We start from the raw sequence: 22456 nt of genomic DNA on the forward strand, positions 1-22456 counted from the left end.
GCGGAGCCACACAGAGAATTCACCTGAGGGCAGTATCATGCCCTGTTTGTGTCTCCATGGAGACGGGCCTCCTGAGTGTGCGCTTCTGTACACACTGACAGTAGTCCAGCTAGCTAGTCATGCTATTGATTTCCACACAATTTCCCCGACAGTTCAGTGGAATAAACTAGCCTGTGGTCAAATCCTCTGCTGCAAACCAAAATGGTGTGGACGACTGCAGAAGCTGCTGTCTATTCTTGTCAATGTTTAGATTAATTTCTTTCCATTTTCACAGTTGATCATTGTCCTTCAATGGCTATTTTAAGACATTTCAAATATGCATGATGCATTCCTCTACTGAGCTCTAATGTATGGCTCCCATCAGATAAAGTATTTTTTCAGCTGCTCCTAAGCATTTGTCGGGGAAATCTCCGGCTTTGAATATATTAAGTTTTAAAGACTTCAACCAACTGGGCTAAAGGCTTGATAACATCTTACAGTCTGGTGCCTTGAGATATTAATATATCTACAGTACAGGGCATATCCGTTTTGCACCCTGCATGGTTTCAAGCCCTGAGGCAGTTGTCCTTAATGACAAGGCTTTTCTGTCATTGCTCTCTCAGATCCACTTCCCCCTACTATCCTGACCATAGGAACCAGATTAGAGGCTGAAGATGGCCTTTATATGGGGTCTGTTGGTCAGTGTCAGCTTACAGTCCCCACTCTGTACAGCCGGCACATTATGGAAGTTTTAATAGGTGTTCAGAGCAGCTGTTGCCGGCAAAGCGTTGATTTACTGTGGCTAAGAGAGGGCTTAATGACTATAGAGGCAGACAGCTCTTAACCCTTTGATGTGCGTTGGATAATGTAATAGGATCAGGTAGCCCCCTGGGAAAGTTGCGTGCACTAACATAAGCGTACACTAGCACAAACGCTTTAGGAATACAAATACGCAGTCTAAAAGCTCCTCAATAAGAGTGCCGACCTCTTATTGTTATACAGTCAAAAAAACAATATATGGGTTTGGCTTGTGTCACTAGTCAAGGCTTGTGACACGCTTGTAAGGTCCATGCACGGACATATAAACACACACACACAAACGCACATCCACACACAGTTGTGTTGCTTGCTGACAGGTGGTGCATGCTCAAGGAAATACAAGCTTACCCAGCACAAACAGCCCCAGTAGGCTTAGCACGTCAGCAGAGAGCAATTGGAGTACTTATGCAGAAGCTAGCACTATTCAGACCATGCAACATCCATCTCAAGGGTCAAAGGGCACACATTCGGTTTACACCTCGAAGACACCAATAGAATAGAAGACAGTGTGTCCGGCATCACCGCTGGGCAAACAACAGGGACTTGTTTGGTCAAACATTCATGAGATGAGATGGATTAAACATCTGATGATTTACAGCTTTGTCAAAACAAGACTACGAGGCTAAAGCTACGCTAGAGGCTCTGTGAGGCTAACTTAAACGTCAGCATGCTAACATGATTACAGTGACAGTGCTAACATGCTGACGCTATGCAGGTATAATGTTTGCCATGATCATCATCTTAGTTTAGCATGCTAACATTTGCTTATTAGCGTAAAAACAAAGTACAGCCGAGACTGTTCAGTTTCGCCCATCTGCTTAAAGACTAAATAATTGGACACATTGACATTTTTGACCTGATGATGGCACAAGACGTTAAATCATTACAATTCTTCACGTGGGGGCCGTGGAAGCGTGTAGGCCTACCAAATTTCATTGCAGTCCATCCAATTGTTGAGACTTTTCACTCAAGTGTCATGTCAACCTCTTTGTGCAAGCATGCTCCCACACATACATGGAAAAGAAATACCACACAAACATTTATGTGCAGTAATCATTGCTCTAACAACTGAACATCTCAGCCAACCTACTGTTTTGAACCCCAATATAAACCTCCAGCTCGGGCCCCATTAACCCATCTAGGAATGATAGCTCAATTGTCCGCTAGCTCTCAGAGGCCAGCCAGGATGTAATCAAAAACAGACGGAATAATCAACAAAAATGCTCTCTATTACGGTAAGGATGTCTCCCAAAAGCACATGAATTACATTGAAGCAGGCGCTGGGACTGTGAATGATGTTGGGCTACCACCACCAGCCAAGTCACTGTCTCCCAATGCCAAGTGAGAGGATGCCAGGCACTTCCTGCTGTAAACAATCTACCCACAGATGGAGAAAGAGGGGAGGAAACCTCTGAATGAGAAACAACAGGAGACGAAGGGAAGACCCAGTTGCTCAATGAAAATTTCTCTAGTGAACAAATGTGCTCAATTTGTCAGACAAGCTACCGTAGTCTGTTTGAGGGGAATGTGTGTGTGTGTGTGTGTGTGTGTGTGTGTGTGTGTGTGTGTGTGTGTGTGTGTGTGTGTGTGTGTGTGTGTGTGTTAGGACAAATGGCATCTCTGTGTAGATGAACACATAAAGTGCTCAGGGCTTATGAAGACAGACGTTGGATATACAGCTTGGCTGAGTTCACACTACATGATAAGGGCTCTCTCTCCTTTCTTCATCACTCTCTCCTCCCAAATATTGTCCCCTTTATTTCCAACTGCTGGCCAAAGCTGCTGCCTTAGTTTCATTAGATGTCAGCGCCAATATTGACCTCACACGTCGCCATGAGAAGCAGTCATGTTGACTTTGATCCACATTTGTAATTGTCTGTGATTATCCCGAAAGGTTTTGCACTTGTTTTGGATAATTTCTCTTTTCTTACCCCCTGGATATTGTACTAACATGTCCACTGACAGATTTTTCTGGGATGCTAAATATGCTCCTCTGACCCTCTTAAAAAGGAACCTGAGACTAACTGCAGCTTTTGAATCAGCCTTGGGAGGGGTATAGTGCATAGACTGTATCACCAGCTAACAGTATTTATTCACTTGTGTGTAAATCACTCTCTTTTACAGTCTCTGCGTGTGGGAATGCAGTAAAATGTGAGGGAGCAGAAATGCAGTATGTCTGGCTCTTGCAGCATGGCAGAGCTTGAATATGAACCTCTGAGTGAACAGACCAACATGTGGAGACGCTAAGACACATGTGTTTGCACATAAATTAGCATGTATGCATGCACATGCACGTACAGGCAACAAACAAAAAAACACACAAGGATGGTGAGCATTAGCTACGAATGCAAGCTCACATCCACTTAGACTCAAACACACAAACAAGCACAGTGGTACAGACAGACACACATACCTGTCTTTGTAATTCACAGGATCATTTTCTTTATATGAAAGAGACAGGGAATTGTCAGAATGGCAGAAGCTGAGGCCTCATATTAGCCCTGCTGTCAGAGCCGGTGAGCAACGGATGACATTAACATGAGCGCTCCTGTCCCTTAAAGCTCACCCTGTCTGCATCGAAACAAGAGCCCAGTCAGTGCACGACTGTAAGCAGTGTTTAATCAATGAGAAACTGTTTTTATTGCTTACCTATTTACGGGCTGCTTTCAGAGTATAGGTATCTTTGTCAATAATGCATTGCACCGACAGCAATGTAACCTCCAATTAAGTTATACCACCTTCTCTCTTGTGTGCATGACCCGTTTTTTTTGTCTTCACTCCTTGGAGAATGAGGATGGGGGGGTGGGGGGGTGGGTGGTTGGTTTAACAAGTTTGGCTCACTCTAAAAACAAATGACAGCCTACAAAACAAATGTGGCATTACAACGGAGTATTAAAAGGCTTGACATTTACCAAGGCTCATTTATATGGCTGCCCATACTTAGCTCATTGGCAGCCCCCATTACACTGCGTAGAGCAGGAGTGAGAAGGCCGGGGCTGGGCTGGGCAAACACAGTGGGGTGAGCCGTTAACGGCCTGTGGAAGGATCGTCCTGTAGATGAATGAACACCTGGATTAATGGGGTCAGTGAGCACCAAGCTGCTGAGGAAGGGGAATCCCAGCCAAGGCAGCCATTTTACATTTTACTTTTACTGCATGTCTCATGGACCGTTTTCCTCTGCTGGTTTTAGAGGGGGCAGCAGGAGGGTCCCACAGGGGCACAAAGGGAGCAAAGAAAGGACATTTTGGGACCTGTGTACTGTACTGTATAGAGGACATGAGCAGTGGGGGTGCTTTTTATACAGTTATGATTTTATGAACCCTCATGCATTTCAAGGACACGACCCCATAGGTTTAAGCTGATGTACAATCATTTCTACAACTGTAAAGAAAATGTTATGTTATTGAATAAGTCAGGTACCGAGCTCATCTGAATTGATAAATGCACCTTTCGGATGACATTTCATTGTGAAGAGATGTACCGTCTTCACATCCATATCCTTTTCTGGGGTGTCTTTTTTCTGATTACTTAAAACATTGGCATGTCCTTTGGGAGTTAGTTGGGCTCAATTTGCCACCTGACAACCTTGACTCCTCTTTGAAAGTGCTTTAAAATGCAAGCTAAACAGTGAGGGTGCTGGCCCTTTAAATGGAGCTCTGAGTGCTTGGCAGGCTAATAGATGCAGTCTAAAGGTGCTAGTGGATGGCAACCTGAAAAATGGTCTTATCTGAAAAGGTCCAGGACAGTTATAAATGAAATAATCGCGCTGGGCACATTAATCCATGTTCATGCCCTAGGGGGAGACCTCCGCTCACCATTTGATCTGTGTGTGAGTGCATGTATACAGTCTGCGTATGTGTGCACATGCATGTCTCTGTGTATTTGTGTGCAACCAGCCCTTTTTACTCTTCCCCCCCCTCCTTCAATCATTTTCTTTTAGAGCTAACAGCAAAGGTTTCATTATTCTTTCTGACTTGCTTCGAACCAGGAACTCCAGCAGGGGATAAGGTTCAGGTTAAGAGAGGGAGGAGTAAGAAATAGTATAAAAAAGAGAAACAGACAGGAGGACAACCAAGAAAGACAGAGGGAGAGAAATTAAAGACATTTAAGTCACAATTTGCAATTTGGCATGACCACTGGACCACTACAGTTTAAATGACGTGCAGTTATTGCTCATAAGGTTCCTGGACTGCCGTTCTCATTTGTTGAATTTTATTTGCATCATCAGAGACGTGGCATATCAGTGACAGGACGTCCTCGTCAACAGTTCCTGAGATCCTTTCCGTTTTGTGTTTGCAAGAAGAAACGGGAATGTAGAGCTGATTAAAAGATCTCAATACCAGCTCAGCTCACACCTGCAACATACACATCCTAATTTTCTTTAGATTCATGTTACACTTCCCTTCTGTATCATTACATCAGCTGACACATGTAATGGCACTAATATCTTCTACAGTGCCACAACTCATTGTTGCCTTGTCATCTTTCCTATTTTGAATGGATTTTGCAACCATTTAAAATTATTTTATCTAAAATATAAATGACATTTAATTAGTAATTTGTGAAATGTTATAATATTACCACTTATATTTGGCACTAATAGTCTATCGTTAATCAATAAACTAACAACTTTGCTCAGGTGACTTCAGAATGTAAGTACATGGATTGACTCAGTCCTATCCAGGTAGAGAAAACAATCTCAGAAATCAATTTCCTACGCTGAGTCATCAATTATTACAGCTTCTGCTTTGTGTTGAACCAGCCAAGCTTTCTGCGAGGAAGCTTAGAAAATGAGTGAGTGAATTCATGAGAGAAAACAAACTAGTTACAATTTATAGTCAGCACTGCCATCTATTGGACATTAATTAATTATAGCAACCACAGAAGCACTGCTATGTGTATGCACAGAATTGCAATGTTAATTGAAAGCTGGGCCGTGTCCCAAAATAAATATATTGATTATATATGTCATCCAAAAACAAATATCATCCATATAGGGACCCAGTGTGTCATAATGCGTCTGTACAAATTAATTACAGTATTGATTGTGACGTCACTAGAGAATGGTATTTTTCAATCTACTTTGGTATTACAATAGCAACACATCTTTAAACCTTCTCAAGCTAGTGATGCCATTTAGGTACCAACATGATCATGGTTGGCAAATAAAGGGGTACTCTGTCAAATTGGTATTGCACTCTCACAGAAGAAGTGGACTTTTTAAAAAGATCAGTCAAAGTCAATGCAGCAGATGCTGATATATCCTGACTTTATTTCCTAATATGGGTCCAGCTTAACAGACAGAGCCTAAACCTCCTTGCTGCAACTCAATAGTGTCCTTTAGACTCTCCCTGACCGGAAAACCTTTCAAATTCTAATTTGTAGCCTCTAAGCCCAAACCAAGAATACTGAAGTGAAGTAACTGGTTTCCAAAGCCTTGACAAAGCTCATGTAGAGCCACAGCATCCATCATGCAACTGCATTCACACATTGTGTAATATTATTAGTGCATGACCAGTTAATTGACTGTGGCATGTACAATCGTGTAGTGCCCCTTCAAGAAAGTCTACAATTGCATTTCCTCTAGTACATCAAGCAGCTCAGTTAGTATTTGCAAGTAATCCAATTAATATTGACTGCCATAACATACATTTCAAAGATGCACAATACTATTTGACATAATTATCAATACCTCCATGCTCACCATCTCATTACGAGAACAAACAGCGGTGATTATAGATAGATGGATAAATAGGTTCAGGATCCTCCCAAATAAGAATACCCTAAAATGTATTTCTGAAACTGCAATACCAATAAATACAAGAAACATGACACATTCATTTAGACCTCTATTAATGGTAACACGTCATCCGTCATAGTAAACCAATATTGTGAACTAGTACAAGGCAATGCTGCCACCCAGTGAGCACAGGGTGAAAACACATACAAATAATGTACACTGTATTTGTGTAATATGATGTGTTGAGGGGTAATAGGCTTTTTAAATCACAATACAAGGCACATGAGAGCAGACTAACCAATGTTTGATCAAGTTTGAAAAGTGTGATTCTGCCATTTTGCCACTTTTATTGATTTTAAATCATAAACAGTGCCCAAAACTATATTTTGTATGTACTATATGTACGATGGAGATAGTGAACCTACGATCTCCTTTCTCAAAGTTTTTATTCACTTTTTGTATCTTCAAACCAATGTGACCCGATAAATACCATTTAGGAAATATCGTCCAATGTATCCCCACATATCCCTCTCTAAGACGTCAGGCTCTTCACCCCACCTTCGAGTATATTGTTTAAATTTGGGTGAACAGCACAAAAAATGATAGAAATGGTTGCTTAACAAACTAAAAGATGTAGAGAGAAGTTCAAACTGACTCCTAGCTCACTTCTGGTCAGCTGGCCAATCAGGGACTTCAGCAGGTGTGATTGTCGGATTGTTCGTTTTTTGAAAGAAATAGTCCAACACAGCCTCCATAGTTAAAATGTCAGAGAGGGTTTGGGGGAGGAGGTTTCCAAAGCTATTTGAATCATCCGACAAGCAGTTACGATGAAGCATAATGTCAGCATAAAAAACCTAAACTGGCATTCAACAAGTATCAAACATTCCACTCAATGCTCCTTCTGGATATCTGAGCTCCTCACCAGGTATGACATCAATAAGAGGACTACTGTCCTTTAGCTACTGCACAACTCAATGTCCTACGTATGCGTGTGTTCCACAAACGGCTTCTTTTTTAGATTAACAGAGTGTTAACCCTCTCTGGTGGTGTGGGATCACTCTTAACTGTCAAGGCTAATAGATGAGACAACTTCCCTTTAAAGATTATCAATTATAAATAATGCCCCAAGGAGTGTGCTCTGTGCTGTGGTTTGAATCACACACACACACACACACACACACACACACACACACACACACACACACACACACACACACACACACACACACACTTGTGGCTTTGGTATTTACAATTTGTTTCTCTTGGTATTACACTCAACATCCCCAGGAACCTTAGTGAAAGAGGGTGGTAATGCTCTTACAAAGGTTGTCCTTGGTGTGCACTGTGACAAAGGTCATGGAGTCGCCTCATCTACTATCAATTGGCTGACGGAATAACAGAGGTGGATCTGGAAGGATGGTCAATAATAAGGTTGAGAATCAACTAAGGTGAAATTGGAGCAAGTGCAAATAGGCAAACTTGTACATTCAAATGTGTGCTATTCAAATCCCTCTTACACTCACAAACGTAACACATTTAAATACCTCTGAAGACTTGAAGCAAACATAATGTTGCTTTATAGCTCCTGTGCATGTGGAAAACTGAGGTAATAACTTTCAGAAGAAAGCCAAGACTATTCTTTTAATTCAGTCAGCCATGTACATTAACCCTGGTCCCATGACATATGAAAGAGGCTCTTTGTGAATACAATTCTAATCTTTACGCCAAGTCTTTAAAAAGTAGAAGATTGATTCATGGATAGTGAATGATATTCAAAATGTGCTTATATTTACACAAATCTACCCATGAATAACTTTATCTGTTTGAAAAGGGAGTCAAAGGAGAAGAAGAAGCAGTGGGGAGCAACTAAAAGCACCTTTACTCTCTGGACATTTTCCAACCAGGCTGTGGCTCGCCAGCAGATCAAAGCTAGGATAATCCTAAAGCTGGATGGCCTGGTTAGTAGTAAATGGACATAAATATGAGAGTAACAACAAATATGGAGTCATGTTAACAAATGAGTGTGCTAGGGAAGGAAGGAAGACAAGGGTAGAGGAGAAAAGGAAGAGATGAGAGTAAGGAGAAGATATGGGAGAGATAGAGAATGAATCTGCGCTGAGTGTGTACTCGAGAAGGAGAGGGAGGAGGGGAGGTTCGTGGTTGGTACACTGGTATGTGACGTCAGCGGCTTGAGGTGCTGTGTCCTGCTGATTTTAATCCTTACTCATTAAGGAACACAGAGCAAGTGCATGTGCAAGCCCTCTGGGCAAAGAGAGAAAGTGACGGGAGAAGGAAGGAACGAACACTAAACTATCCATCAAAGGAGATAAGTGGAACTAATTTGTGGCTTCAGAGACAGAAGAGGGGAGAAATCAAGCATTTCATTTTTTCAGTTTAATGCCTGCTTTCTTTCATTACCCTTTCCCTTGTTTGTACTAAACTTCTTAACTAGCAATCTTAAGGTGTGGCCTGTTCAAGCATGCCCACAAACGGAATTAACAGGGCCCTGAAGCTGCAGTTTGGCCTCATCAACTATGAGAATCGCTACCTGACGGCCGAGTCCTTCGGCTTTAAGGTGAATGCCTCAGGCGTCAGCATGAAGAAGAAACAGATCTGGACCCTAGAGCAGGACGAGCAAGATAGCCAGGTAGTGTTCCTCCGCAGCCACCTGGGACGCTATCTGGCCTCTGACAAAGACGGGAAGATTACATGCGGGGCAGAGAAGCCTGACCCCGACTGCCGTTTCCTTATTGTGCCTCAATCTGATGGTCGCTGGGCACTGCAATCAGAATCTTACCTGCGTTACTTTGGAGGCTCGGCTGATTACCTTTCCTGCTTTGCCCAAGCCATTGGGGAACAAGAGCTGTGGGCTGTCCATTTGGCTTTACACCCGCAGGCCAGCCTGCTCAGTGTGGCACGTAAGCGCTATGCCCATCTGTCTGCTTCAGATGGAGAGATCTCAGTGGACAGCAACATTCCCTGGGGAGTTCACTCCCTGGTCACCTTGGTATACCTCGATGGCAAGTACAGTCTGAAGACCTGCGACAGCCGTTTTCTCAGCAATGATGGCAAATTGGTGAAGGAGAACACCAATAATACTAGCTTCACACTGGAGCTGAAATCTGGCAAGCTGGCCTTTAAGGACTGTGATGGGAAATATCTGACCCCAGTGGGCCCCACAGGGACGCTGCGATCTGGCCGATGCTCCAAGCCTGGAAAAGATGAGCTGTTTGATCTCGAGGAGAGTCATCCACAAGTAGTTTTTCAAGCCGCCAATAAAAGATTTGTCTCGGTCAAGCAAGGTAATCAGTCTGTAATGAAGTTGAGTAAAAAGTCCATAGTTAAATACATGAAATGGATTGGAGTGCTGCACTTACAGCATGATGTTCCAAATTCCAGTATTAAGCATGGATGAAGTGGAATGATTTGTTATTGTTGAAAGTCATTGAGGTTAAAATATTAAATTTGATGGTTTGCAATTACATTTGAAAGAAACTTTAATCTGTTAAAAATAAGGAAAGGTAAAAGTGCCTTTATGGTAACAAATGAGCATGACAACAATATGGCAACCATGTAAGCTAAACGTAGCAAGATTTCCTCTCATAGGCCCCATGCTGAGTTTACACTTAGGGAAAGAAGAAATTATTAATAGACATAGCAATTTTCCAGACTATGATTGAGCAATCGCTATGCAGGTATATGTAAGTCCTTTTTTATGTTACCAGCATTAGCATCTGAGACCAGTTGAGAACATTTTCAGATCCATTGGAGAGCAGTGCACTTTATTTTTGAAAATAGAGTGCATTCTTCTTTTCCTCACTATTATTGTTAAAGTTCACTGTCTGTGTTGAAATGTAATTGACATATTTCAGGTCCCGCTGATTTCGCTTCTCAGATTTAGTTCTACATTGCGTCTCCTTTCATTATTCGGTTTTCCTGCAGATCTTTGCAAAGGTAATAGAAAGCTGAACCAGGATGATTCTACAGACTGCTACATTTAGCAGGTTTAGGTTTTGAGGTTAGCTAAGAGTCTAGCCATATCTATGTAAAATAGCTAAACACATTGCACAGTAGAGTACATTCTAGAGTACTTGATGAACTGAGATGGCCTGCAATTGTTTAATTGAATCTTTATAGTTACATAACAATAACCAAAAAAGCAAATTACCAACATTTACCAGCCAATGGGAGAAAGTCCTACCTTTCTTGTCTACATGCCGGATCCAGAAAGGTTGACAGACATACTGTGGAGGTAATTGTGGTAATGGGCTTTGTCATTTCCACTGTGTGTCCCTTGAAGATTAAGCAGTGTGCAAATTACTTCAGGGCAGATCTGTGCCCCACGGGTGTCAATTACCATCAATGGACTGTAAGCCTTTGAGTTACTCGCTCTTTACAATCATCCATCAAGTGAAGTCCAAATTATGTGGATCTATGGTCGGCCAGTGTGGCAGTGAGGTGGCAGCAAAACAGCTACAGCTAGGCCTTACCAGACCGATGAGTTACAAGAGCTCTTGTAAGCCTGCACGATGTGATCCGCCCTCTCCTGCATAATTATTCAAGCAAACAGTGTGGTAGGACAGGGCAGCAAACTGTGTTCAGTTGCAGGTTTCTAAAGCTTTAAAAGTCAATTAAAAACAACGCACAGCCTTATTCAAATTAGCTGCACAATGCACATGCAATAATATAGCGTATGTGAGGAACAAGGTTCTCAAAAGACTGCAGTCATTATTATGCTTATGCATGAATACAATTCTGCAATATAAAAGGTCACCATCAGGGGCAATATTTAAACAACCTGGCACACTATTCTCATAATAAAGGGCAAATAATTACATTTTTAACTATAGTGGTTGGCCTTGTGGCAGTTCCAAGTTTTATTTTAAAGGAACAAGGCACTGAAAGCTGCTTAGTGGGCCCTGCAGTGAAGATTTGCATTTCACCACTCAGGGAATTACAGCAAGCGAATGAACGGGAAGGGTGGAGGGGTGACTGAGGGGGATTAGGGTTGTAACAGGCTTAAGAGAAAGGTTGAAGGATATTTCAGTGGCATCTAATTTGAACTACAGCAGACACAGTTCAGTTATATGCGTCTGTGTGATATCCAGCACCTAACACACCCACCAGACAAAGTGAATACATGTGGATTAAGTGTATAACATTAGATTGACTGTAAGTGAGGCACTATTGTTTAAGACAGCAGAGCAATAACTTTCTAACTGGAAAGATGGGCACAATGGTAAGCAAAGTTTGCATGTGTTGGGTTTAGATTTTCTTACAACTTGCTTTTGTATGCAAAACCGATCACATTAGTTGATATCATTAAATGTGTTGGAGAGTTCACAAAGCGAGGCATAGAAAGGTCCAAAGCTCACAGATGGATACGAAGCAGGTTAATTATTTAAAGTCATCTTCTTCCCAAAATGTGTTTTTTAAGTAGGAAACACTCAACCCTTATAAACTTGAAAGGTCACATTGATTCCAATAATTTGCATGTGTTCAGGGTAGGAAAACAAAAAGGAAAAAACATCACAATGCCTCACTTGCAGTATAATCCAACCTGACCAAAGCTTCTGATGTTCTATGATGAACAAACTTGACTTTTTATCATCGCTTTAAGTCTAAAAGCTATCAGTGTTTTGTACTTAAGAGATGGATTTCGGAAAAACAAACTTTATTGAAGTGGTTAATATCGAAATATTAAAAGTTAGCGATTATTGCAATTTCAAATACAAGCATATTGTAGTAAGTATGATTAAATGTCATACATCCTAAAAAGGTAACTGAGAATTTGGTAAAATCAAATATGTTGCCATTTGCTTTTGCCCTTACATCATTAGATGTTCATCTGTGCAGCAGGAACCTGGCAACACCTCACAAAAAGCACCATGCAGTTTTCTATGGCACCTTCAGGTGTTGAAATGCATTAGAGTGGGTAACAATTGTAACACTTATGTCACTAGAACCAGGAACTATTATTGCACAAAATCAAGCAACCAACATCATTTAGTAAAATAAATGAATGTATCAAGAAGTAAATAATGTAAATATATGGTATTCATAGCATCAACACATTTTATTAATCTGTAAATGAACTTCAGTGTGACCTAACAACACATGCATCCTATATGAGGCGGCAGAAGCCTTGAATGAGTCATCGAAGGGAGCACACCGCATTACAGTGTGTGGTCCAACAACCGAGGATGCGATAAAATGATGGAATAATACCGTATTATGTACAGGTCTCTTTGGCAATGCCTGAGAGAACAAATTATATTCAAGAGGAGGCAACATAATAATCCATAATTTATATAAAACAAAAAGGTATAATGATGTCTCCCCCCCTTATTAACAGGAGTGAGTATTTCAGCTAATCAGGATGTGGAGACAGGACATGGAGACCTTCCAGATGGAGATTGATAAGGAGAGCAAAAAGTCAATGTTCAGGACCAATGGTGGATCCTACTGGACTCTCGTGACTCACGGAGAGATCCAGTCCACCGCCACAGAAGTGTAAGTAGCTCTTACAGCTTTCCAAAGATGAGCTTTCCTCTATGTTTTCACTTGCCTCTCCTTAACCTCACCATGCCTTTTTCCCCCCCAGAGAGGTCAACACAATGTTTGACATCGAGTGGCGAGGGAAGAGGGTGGCACTCAAAGCAAGTAATGGGAAGTATGTTTGTACAAAGAAGAATGGGCAGCTCTCAGCAGTCAGCGATACAGTGGGTAAGTCCTTTCAGCCAAGCCACTTGAGATTCACTGCTGTGCCGCAGGTGCAGCTTCGTCGACCAATGCACAAGAGATGAAGAGTATTTTGTCCTTCATTGTAGGTGATGATGAATTATTCCTGATGAAACTCATCAACCGTCCTATCTTGATCCTTCGTGGAGAGAACGGCTTCGTGTGTCACCACAAGAACTCCAACACTCTGAACGCAAATCGATCAGTCTATGACATTTTCTCATTGATTTTCAAGGACGGCGCCTATAACGTAAAAAGTCAGTGTTCTCATTTGTGTTGGACATTTCTGCATAACAATCAATATATCTGCATCCTGTTTTGATATATATATATTGGGCATCTACTAAATTAAATGTTCATTTAAACAAAAAAACAAACGTGTAACTCACTGATGTCCTTCTGCAGGTGTGAATGGAAAGTTCTGGTACGTCTCCAGCAGTGGCCTCGTGTGCTCAGATGGAGAAAAGCCAGAGGACTTTTTCCTTGAGTTCCTGGAACATGGACGCGTCGCCATCAAGGGCTCTGATGGCAAGTACCTTCGTGGAGACCAGGGAGGTACTCTTATGGGTGATGGTACAACTGTTGATGTATCTTCTCTTTGGGAATATTGATCACTTTCAATCAGGGTCCTGAAAGAGGGAGCAGGAGAGAGGGGTGCAGGACCTGATTCCATTAGCTCAAATGAAGTGGACTGACCGGGTAACACGACTCCTGCCTGTTTTTATACTAGCTGCCAGGTGCCCAATCCCATGGTGTTTTGTTGTTGTTGTTTTTGTTTTTTATTGGGAGGAATATAACACTTTAGGAGGATATGTGTGGTTTTTATTGTAAATGTTAAATGCCAACATCAAAGAACACATACTGTGTGAAACATGTAATTTTACAGATACAGAATAAGACAATTGCTGTCCCAATTCTTTCAGACACACTTTGTTTATTATAGGTACACTGACAACCAAATGTCTTTGAGGGCAGACACAATAAATAGTCACTGATCAAATATAAATTGAGTTTAGGCTGTTCAGAAAGCTTGGCATTTAGTCATTCTGCTACTGTTGCATTCACCTGGCTAAAAAGACTAAATATCTCCAAAAGCTGAAAAAACCTTTGACGATGTTTTCTAAAACTGATACAAATCTGACAGAGAAACACATCAGTCCTGAACAACATTCACACGATAACTGGAAATCAATGAAAAACAGACAAAAGGATCAGTGTGGCTGCATTTTGCTTTTAAATTATTTCAATACTTCGACATGTTTTATTAGAACGGTGTGGTCATTGACGTGACTCTGAGCAAAGGTAATGCACCACTGTCTTCAAAGACACCTAATGGCTGGTGCCAATGGTGTTTTCATTTACTTTAATGGATCATTTTACAGCTTCCGTAAGAGCAAAATATGAAGTAGATAAAGTGGAGGGGAGCAAATAGCGTCACACAGCATCACCACAAACACTGAAATATGTTTTTGTGCAACACATTTAGAAATACAGAGATCAGACATGTTCAGGAAAAAGGGATGCCAATAGTATCGTCATATATCCATGTTAGGTACAAGCAAGAAACCAAAAGGGGAGCACATTTAATGCATTTGATGGACTATACATCAATTTAATGTACCAGGTATGAACTCAGAAAGTGCTTCTCTGGTGTTCTGCCTAGGGGCCTTAAACTATACAGCAACTCTATATCCCTTTATACACTGTTCTCATGTTCAGAGTTGGGTGGTAAGAATGGAAAATATAATGGATTTAGATAACATATATTTATATATATTTATAAAATTTGCAAAGATTTACTACTGGTCTACATAAGACAATTACGACATGACATCCTTTTAAAACGCAGAATCTAATGTATTTTAATACAAATCTTAAAATGATACTTGTTTCTTTTCCGTCGGTTTGGTCAAAGTCAGATGGGAAGACTAGTAAAGTTGTGGAGTGAGTGCTCTGTGCACTCTCTTTGCCCTGTGGTTGTTGGTCAAACCCAGCTCCAATGTGGCAGAAAACTACTCCTTCAGAAAGCTTTAGAATTGTTGACAGCTTTGAAACTTTTTACAAAGCTGGGATATCTGTCTTTCCTCTGTGTCCAGTCTTTGTGCACAGCTAGGCCCACGGAAACAGATATGAATCTTCCGATCTAACTCTGAACAAGACAGCAAGAAAACCTATTTCACAAATACCTGGAGGATTTCTCTGAGAAACCTACCCAACACTGCTTTTGTAAAATGTGATCAGTAGCCTCTCTATGACCCTTAGCCAGCACAGCCCTTTTAAGGAGGAACTTTTTGTATTATGATCTCACAGGACTCACTGAGTTGATAACATACTCCTGACACCCATCAAAGGGAACCAGCTGCCAGGACTTTATTGGCATGGATATTGGTGTGCAGTACAACCTGAACCTGTATACAATTCATCATGTAGATTTGTGTCAGTTATTTCCCAGAAAGAAATAAAATCTGCAATAGTTGAAGTATAACGTCTAAATCAATGATTTTGTGATGTGTGCAATTTGCAATTTATAGATAGGTCAAAAAGGCTTGGTCACCTCTGCATCCTGCATCAGCTCAATAGAGCCTCCAGCCATATTTTTGCATGTATTTAATATATTTAGATGTTTGTTGTTTTACCATCTTTGTTTTCTTATATGATTTTTGAAAATGGTGATGACAATAAAAACTTGACAATGTCCTTGTTGACTTTGGGACTAGAATTGTAAAGAAAAGCTAAGAAAATTATGGTAGAGGGGGATTGGCAGTTATTGTAGGGTTTCTGATAATAATAATAATAATAATAATAATAATAATAATAATAATAATAATAATAATAATAATAATAATAATCATAATCATAATAATCATAATAATCATAATAATTATTATGATTATTATTATCATTGTTATTATTAATATTAATAATAATTAGTATTAGTATTTAATTTTATTATTATTATTATTAATAATAATAATAATAATGAATCATAATATTATCCATAGCTGTGGTTTTCTTACTGCATGAAAAGGGCTTATAATAGTTAGGGCTCAATCATTTGACAGTAAATGTCATAATCAAAATATAGCTTTAGTCTTTCCCCTCAGGGCAAACATTGACACAGTAAGAAAAGCAGTGTAATTAAACTGATGACTAAATGATGATTACATTCAATCTAGGTATGCTGGCTCCAAGGTCCTGATATAGTGCATGCTGGCACACTGGAGGACATTAATGGAGGTATCATTAATGGCTTTTCCTGCTACAGTATATGATGAGTCAATATGTCTACTGAAAAGGGTAGATGAGCCCAGTAACTGGTTAAAAAAAAAAGCCTTTACTGTGTCAAGAAAATAATTTTAAAAACGTGGTAACAATTGTAACCAAATTGTTAAAATGTACTCTGCTGTTTCCCAACCACAACACAGTCCAACCTGGTCAGCCATAAATAAAAAAGGCAGAGAGGACTCTTGTGTGGTATTACTAATAGCATTTCCCCATTCACAACACTGGGTGGCAATGTGTACCTCTACTAGTTCTAATTCTCTGTTACAGTAATAGTCAGTGACAAGTGCTGTGAAAGGAACATATCTTGCTGCAATCCCGATAAGCACAACACCTGTTACCAATCCACCACACTGCAACCAACCTCTGACATCTGTTAAACACACTTTCAACAGCTCAGAGTTTGAACTGGAACTGGCATCAGCTGTCACTTGCAGTACAAAACACTAACAGTATATGACTTACTGTAAAGAGAACATGACGTGATTTCTCCGTTTGTATAGAAATTATGTCATGTTCCTAGCCAACTCCAGCAGTTTCATAGTGTTCATCCACAACAAAGTATCGTATTTATTTCTAAGAATTACGATTGCCTCTCTTGAAATACAAACACACGCATTCTTTTCTCAAGCTGAACACATTTCGCATCGACACTTTGCCTCCTCTTGTTTAATAATTATGCTGACAAAAGTTCTTTGAGGATCACAGCCCATAATTGCTCTGCTCACTAGCCCTGATCCTTACACACGACTCACTGAACTGGAGATGTTTTAACAGATTAACTTGCCATTATGTGACATAGACTCTGCTTTTGGCCAAGCATTTGAACGGTGCTATGTCTGCAATAACAATAGGAGCCCCAGAGATTTTAGCAAAGCAAAAAAAAAAAGAACTAAACTGAATAAAATGTTTTAAATGTAAACAACCTTTCCGTCTGTCTGTGTGAACCATGAAACTATACAGTAGAGACTCTCTGGTGAGAATGAATGGCAAGAGGTCATTACGTATAACTGGCACTCTTTGTTTATTTTGCACTGTGTGCTGTACTGCAACACTGGCGAGGTTTGCCTGGAGCCAATGTTGTACTGGACAAACAATACTAATTGGGTTATTTGTGCTAGCTTCAGGTCAAACATTACACAGAAATCCATAGTTGGTTTATTTAGGATAATGGAAAGTGTTTGTTTTAAAGAGATGGGCTAGACCCCCTAAGTTTTTATCAAATTACAATGAAATTACATTTAAATGAAGTTCAGCCAACTCCTTGGATCAGTCTTTACGTTCCAGTAAAACACAAATAAATACACAAAATAGCAGTGTGTACACAAGCATCAGATGCACTGGACAGTTTTTTCTTTGAATAAGACATCTTCTCCTGAGGTGGAGGGGAAGAGTCAAAGAGTAGTAACAAGAATCCAGGCCCTAAAACTAGGAAAGCCAGCAGTCACTTCCGCCAGCAAAAAACATTTGTAAGAAGGCAATTTTAAGACAGTATTAATAAAATTTAAGTGGTAAAAACAAAAGCCCAATTGTCAGTAAAATCCCAATAGGGTATTACAAGGCTCCACTGAGATTGAACACATGTCTAACATAACTATACAAACAAACAGTACCTTTTTGAAAGCTTTTAAAAAGACAAAAGGAAGGATGACTTTCTATGCCAGAAAAACAAGCTTGACCTCTAACAACCTGAACCTGGATACAAATATTCAATTCTTTAACTGAAACATTTTGCCGTATGGTAGTGATGAGTCGGTACACTGACAAAACATTTATTGAAAATGGAATTAACACACAACAGAAGCACGACACACAATTAATGCTGTGTTGAAATAAACCAATTTGCCACTTTTAATTAGGATCCAAAAAAGAGTTATAAAAGTTCTACAAACACCTTAAAGCCAATGAGCCCAGCTCCTTCCGCTACAAAGTTGTACACAACAAAATGGAGTCAAGTCCCTTCAGTCAGCTGCTAATGAGCCTCAGCTCATCGACCTCACATAAAGAGGACCAACCAATATATAGCCAAAGAGGAGGATTTCAAACACTGGATTTAATACGAACCCAAAAACGTAAACTGCAATGTTATTTAGCACTAAGCAGCTAATAAGGCAGAATATGTGGGCAGTGTGAGCAACTGAGAAAGATAATAATGACCACAACCTGGTGGACGAATACAAACTTGGCAACCCAGAGTCAGGTATGCCAGCAACAAAAAGGCAGAACTGATACATTGGTTTCCGAGGAGAAAAAGGTGGTTCTATTATCAGAGGGGAGGTTAGCTTTTCCTACCTTCTGGTGCGCTGTTGGTTCATTGACGCTGCTCTCGAGTCTTCATACTGCCTTCCCCAGTTTGGATATAATGTGGCTGAGTCAATTCCTCCTTCACTCTAATGATTCTGCAATAACAGAGGTTCAGCTGTGGGCAAAAACAAGTGTCGTAGCACAATGTGCAAACAGAACAGAACAATACCAGCAAACCTCAAACAACATGTGCACTAGTTTAACCGTACCTCTGCATGTGTAATACGTCAACAATACGTCTACAGTATGAGCTGATGAATGACACAATAAGAAAAAAGGTGTGCTTCAAATTTAAAAGAAAATACTTTTCCTGTTTATCAACCCAAAAAGAATCATAGGCTAGCAGTATTGTTACATACAGTACTGCTTCCACCAAACTAAAAGTATTGTAGCTATATTGTATATGGTTGATCATTTAAAGCAACAAAAAAGAAATGGTTTTAAGTACATTTCTGAAGTCTGCAAAGTAAGATGCAAACACACATACTAATGTTCTGGGATTCCATTAGCATTTCAAAAAGATAACATAATAACATTGGCCTCAACAACTCAACAAATAACAGCATGCCATTGCTGCTTTTCATCTAAAATGGCATTTGAGGTATTCTGATGAAATAATATGTTCTAATTTACACAGGTTTACAGCTGCAGTGAAGACACAAGATTACTGTACATATTTTGAATAGACATTTGTAAGACAGTTTCATTAAAATCTTTGCAAGACCTAATCTGTGCAGTACAGCCCTGCTCAGATAGTCTCTGTAATATGTCTGGACTTATAAGACAAGGAATCTTTTCAATAAAAAGTGAGCAGTCTCTCTTTTTTTAAACTAAATTAAATCAAACTAAAATAATTATCACCATCACCAGTGCTCGTAATAGAAAGCTGAATACACTCAATACTAAACAAAAGAACCTGGCCCAGACAGCTAGCCCACTCCTGAGGGTCTGGAGGGGGCTCTGCAAGGGGCCACAGGTATCTGCAACAGGCCAGCGACCTCCCAAATGTCTGAATGTGGGCCGGACGCCAAACAAACGAGAAGGTAGCAAGCCCAGGAACGCTGACCCCACGCCTGAGCCCTAGCACCTGCGGGTGTGTGAAAGGTGACCAATTTATTTTTATATATGCATTTTATTTTTTTCTGTCTTGTTTTGTCTATATTCCTGCTTTTGTCTATTCATATGTATTGCATTTCACTACTTGCTTTGTGTACTGCCCTCTGCATCAATAAAAAAAAGAAAAGAAAAGGTTTGTGAGACCTCAATTTCTGTTGGTTAAAGAATAATCAGGATATACAATTATGTTTGAATTAAATAGATATGGTATCAAGGAAAATAAAGTGGTTCTGTTTTGTATGTGTCATGCAGCATTTAACTTTATTTTAGATAAAGCATCTCATTACATATTATTCCAAAGAATCCATCCTATAACAGAAGTGACACAATCATGATGGATTCTCCCAGAGATCTGCATAAAGACATGGTTAGTTGGCACAGGTTGTCTCTCACATATGGGTTCATCTTTGTATTCTGAGCTAAACCAAGTTATTAAATTGATTATACTTCAATGCACAGTTTATTTATTACAATGCACCCTTCTAATTGTACCTACATTTAGGCAATTTAACTACAAACAGGCTGTTCAAACATTTTAATGCATCAGAAAAGTGCAGTGATCCAGAAGAACCCATCTCCCATCATATAATTGTCATATCCATCGTTCCCTCTCTTTGATGTCTGCTGTATATAAATAAAATAAGGCTTTTTGTGAAAATGGACAAAATTGGGTACAAAACATACCAATGCCAGGGAAATTCTAACTTTGTTTAGCTACTTTTGAATAAAAATACCATCCTGCATGGAAGAGAGTTTGGTTATGTCCTACTTTCTATTGACTGACAACATCTGGGAATGCTGGCAATGCTTTAATATTGTGTTCTCATCTGTAACTTTAAGGAAGAGACTGTGGCAAATCATGCTTTTTTATTATTGAATTTAAGAGGACTGTGCAGCACAATGTATCAAATGATAGTGTGTAGATTTACTTTTTTGAGCTATTGGGTTAGAAACCACCTCCTCTTCCAATTGCATCACAGTGCTAATACTCAAAACACAGCAAGCACTGTCATTGATAAACATCAAATATTACATCCTTCTGTGTTCAGGTACATCCACGACCCTCTGTCAAATTGTATGACACTATACATATAAAGCACAGACAAATTGTAATATGTGCAGGGGTGACTTCTAACTAGTGCTAAAAGAAATCAGCCAACTCAACTAATCCACTTAAATTAGAAACTGATTAAATTAAGTGCAGCTGGTTCCCATCACACCTCGACATGGTTTTCATAACACCTCTGAAGTTGTCAAAGGTTTTCTCAATTCCCTTTCAAATTAACTGTTCTGGCGCCATCTGGGTTTTATGATTGCAAGTCCAATGTTCTTACCAGATCAGTTTTAATATCGGCTTGCTTCTATCGCATTCAACATGAAAAATAATTACACTTACGAGTGTGAAATTACAATGAACTTGACCATTAAAAAGGTTATTGTTGAAATGTCCTCTGCATCCTTTTTGTATGCACTCTTTGACATCAAAGTGCTATCAATATATCTCTGCAAAGGGAAAAAACATTGTAAATACAGCTAGATTTTGTTGCTGAAAGAGACCTTGGTAGATTTATTATTTGGGGAAACAACGCTACTAAACTTAAAGCTATAAAGCTACACGGGAAAGGCTTCAAAATAGCCTGGAGTAGTGACACAGTCAGAGTCCAGACCTCAGTCCAAATGAGAATTTGTAGCAGTAGGAATTGCTCTTCACTCACGGTCCCCATTCAACTTGACACAGCATGTGTAATTTAACAAGAAAGAATCGTGGAATCGTGCAAGTCTGACAGACGTATTCACACAAATTGAGATGTTGGCCAAGGGTGTCTCTACCATATATTTTCATGAAAGTGGTGAATGGTTAATGCTATATGTTTTGTTGTACTATGGATTTGTTTGCATTTTGACATTAAGACTTTTTGCATTCCTAGGTAACTGATAAACTACAAGTTAAACAACATCGACTGGGTCTTAATTGTAAAACACGACATGATGACACAATGCTATGTAAGCTAGTTCAGCAGGTATCCATCACTGCGACTCTCCACAGTTATTGTTCCTTGTATAACAATAACTGTCCTACTAAGCTATCGTCCCCGTCAGTTTAGAAAGCTACCAGCTCAACAACACGTTCATGCTGTCTTTTCTTTTTACATTTGGACTCAGGTGTGCTGATTTTAGACGCTCAACGTCAATTATCTAAAGGTGCGGCATAGCTACCCCACTTACAGGACACTTCCGGTATGACAGGTATGTAAGTTCCTTGTCATAAAGTACAGCAGGTAAGTATTTTAAATTATTATTGGATGTGAATAGGATGTCATGCCAACCAAGCTTCTTAAATGTAATCAAGCTGTGAATACTTTTATATGTATTTTGTTGACTGTAAATGAGTGTAAATATCATTTATTTACACTCATTTACATACATATGTTACATATATTGCAAGCTCCTACCCAATGTTCCGCTATCGGGGTT

The 22456-nt window shown here is 39.8% G+C and overlaps 1 protein-coding gene across 1 annotated transcript; it reads left to right on the plus strand.

The window, feature by feature from the left end:
- Positions 1 to 9017: 9017 nt before the first annotated feature.
- Positions 9018 to 13890, plus strand: fscn2a (fascin actin-bundling protein 2a, retinal). The gene is given in 6 exon segments (XM_029438285.1): positions 9018 to 9840; positions 12894 to 12928; positions 12930 to 13051; positions 13143 to 13264; positions 13369 to 13536; positions 13685 to 13890. Coding segments are annotated over 6 exon segments (1476 nt in total).
- The last annotated feature ends 8566 nt before the right edge of the window (positions 13891 to 22456 follow it).

This window comes from Cottoperca gobio, chromosome 8, assembly GCF_900634415.1.
Source record: "Cottoperca gobio chromosome 8, fCotGob3.1, whole genome shotgun sequence".
In the NCBI taxonomy this organism is placed as follows: Eukaryota; Metazoa; Chordata; class Actinopteri; order Perciformes; family Bovichtidae; genus Cottoperca; species Cottoperca gobio.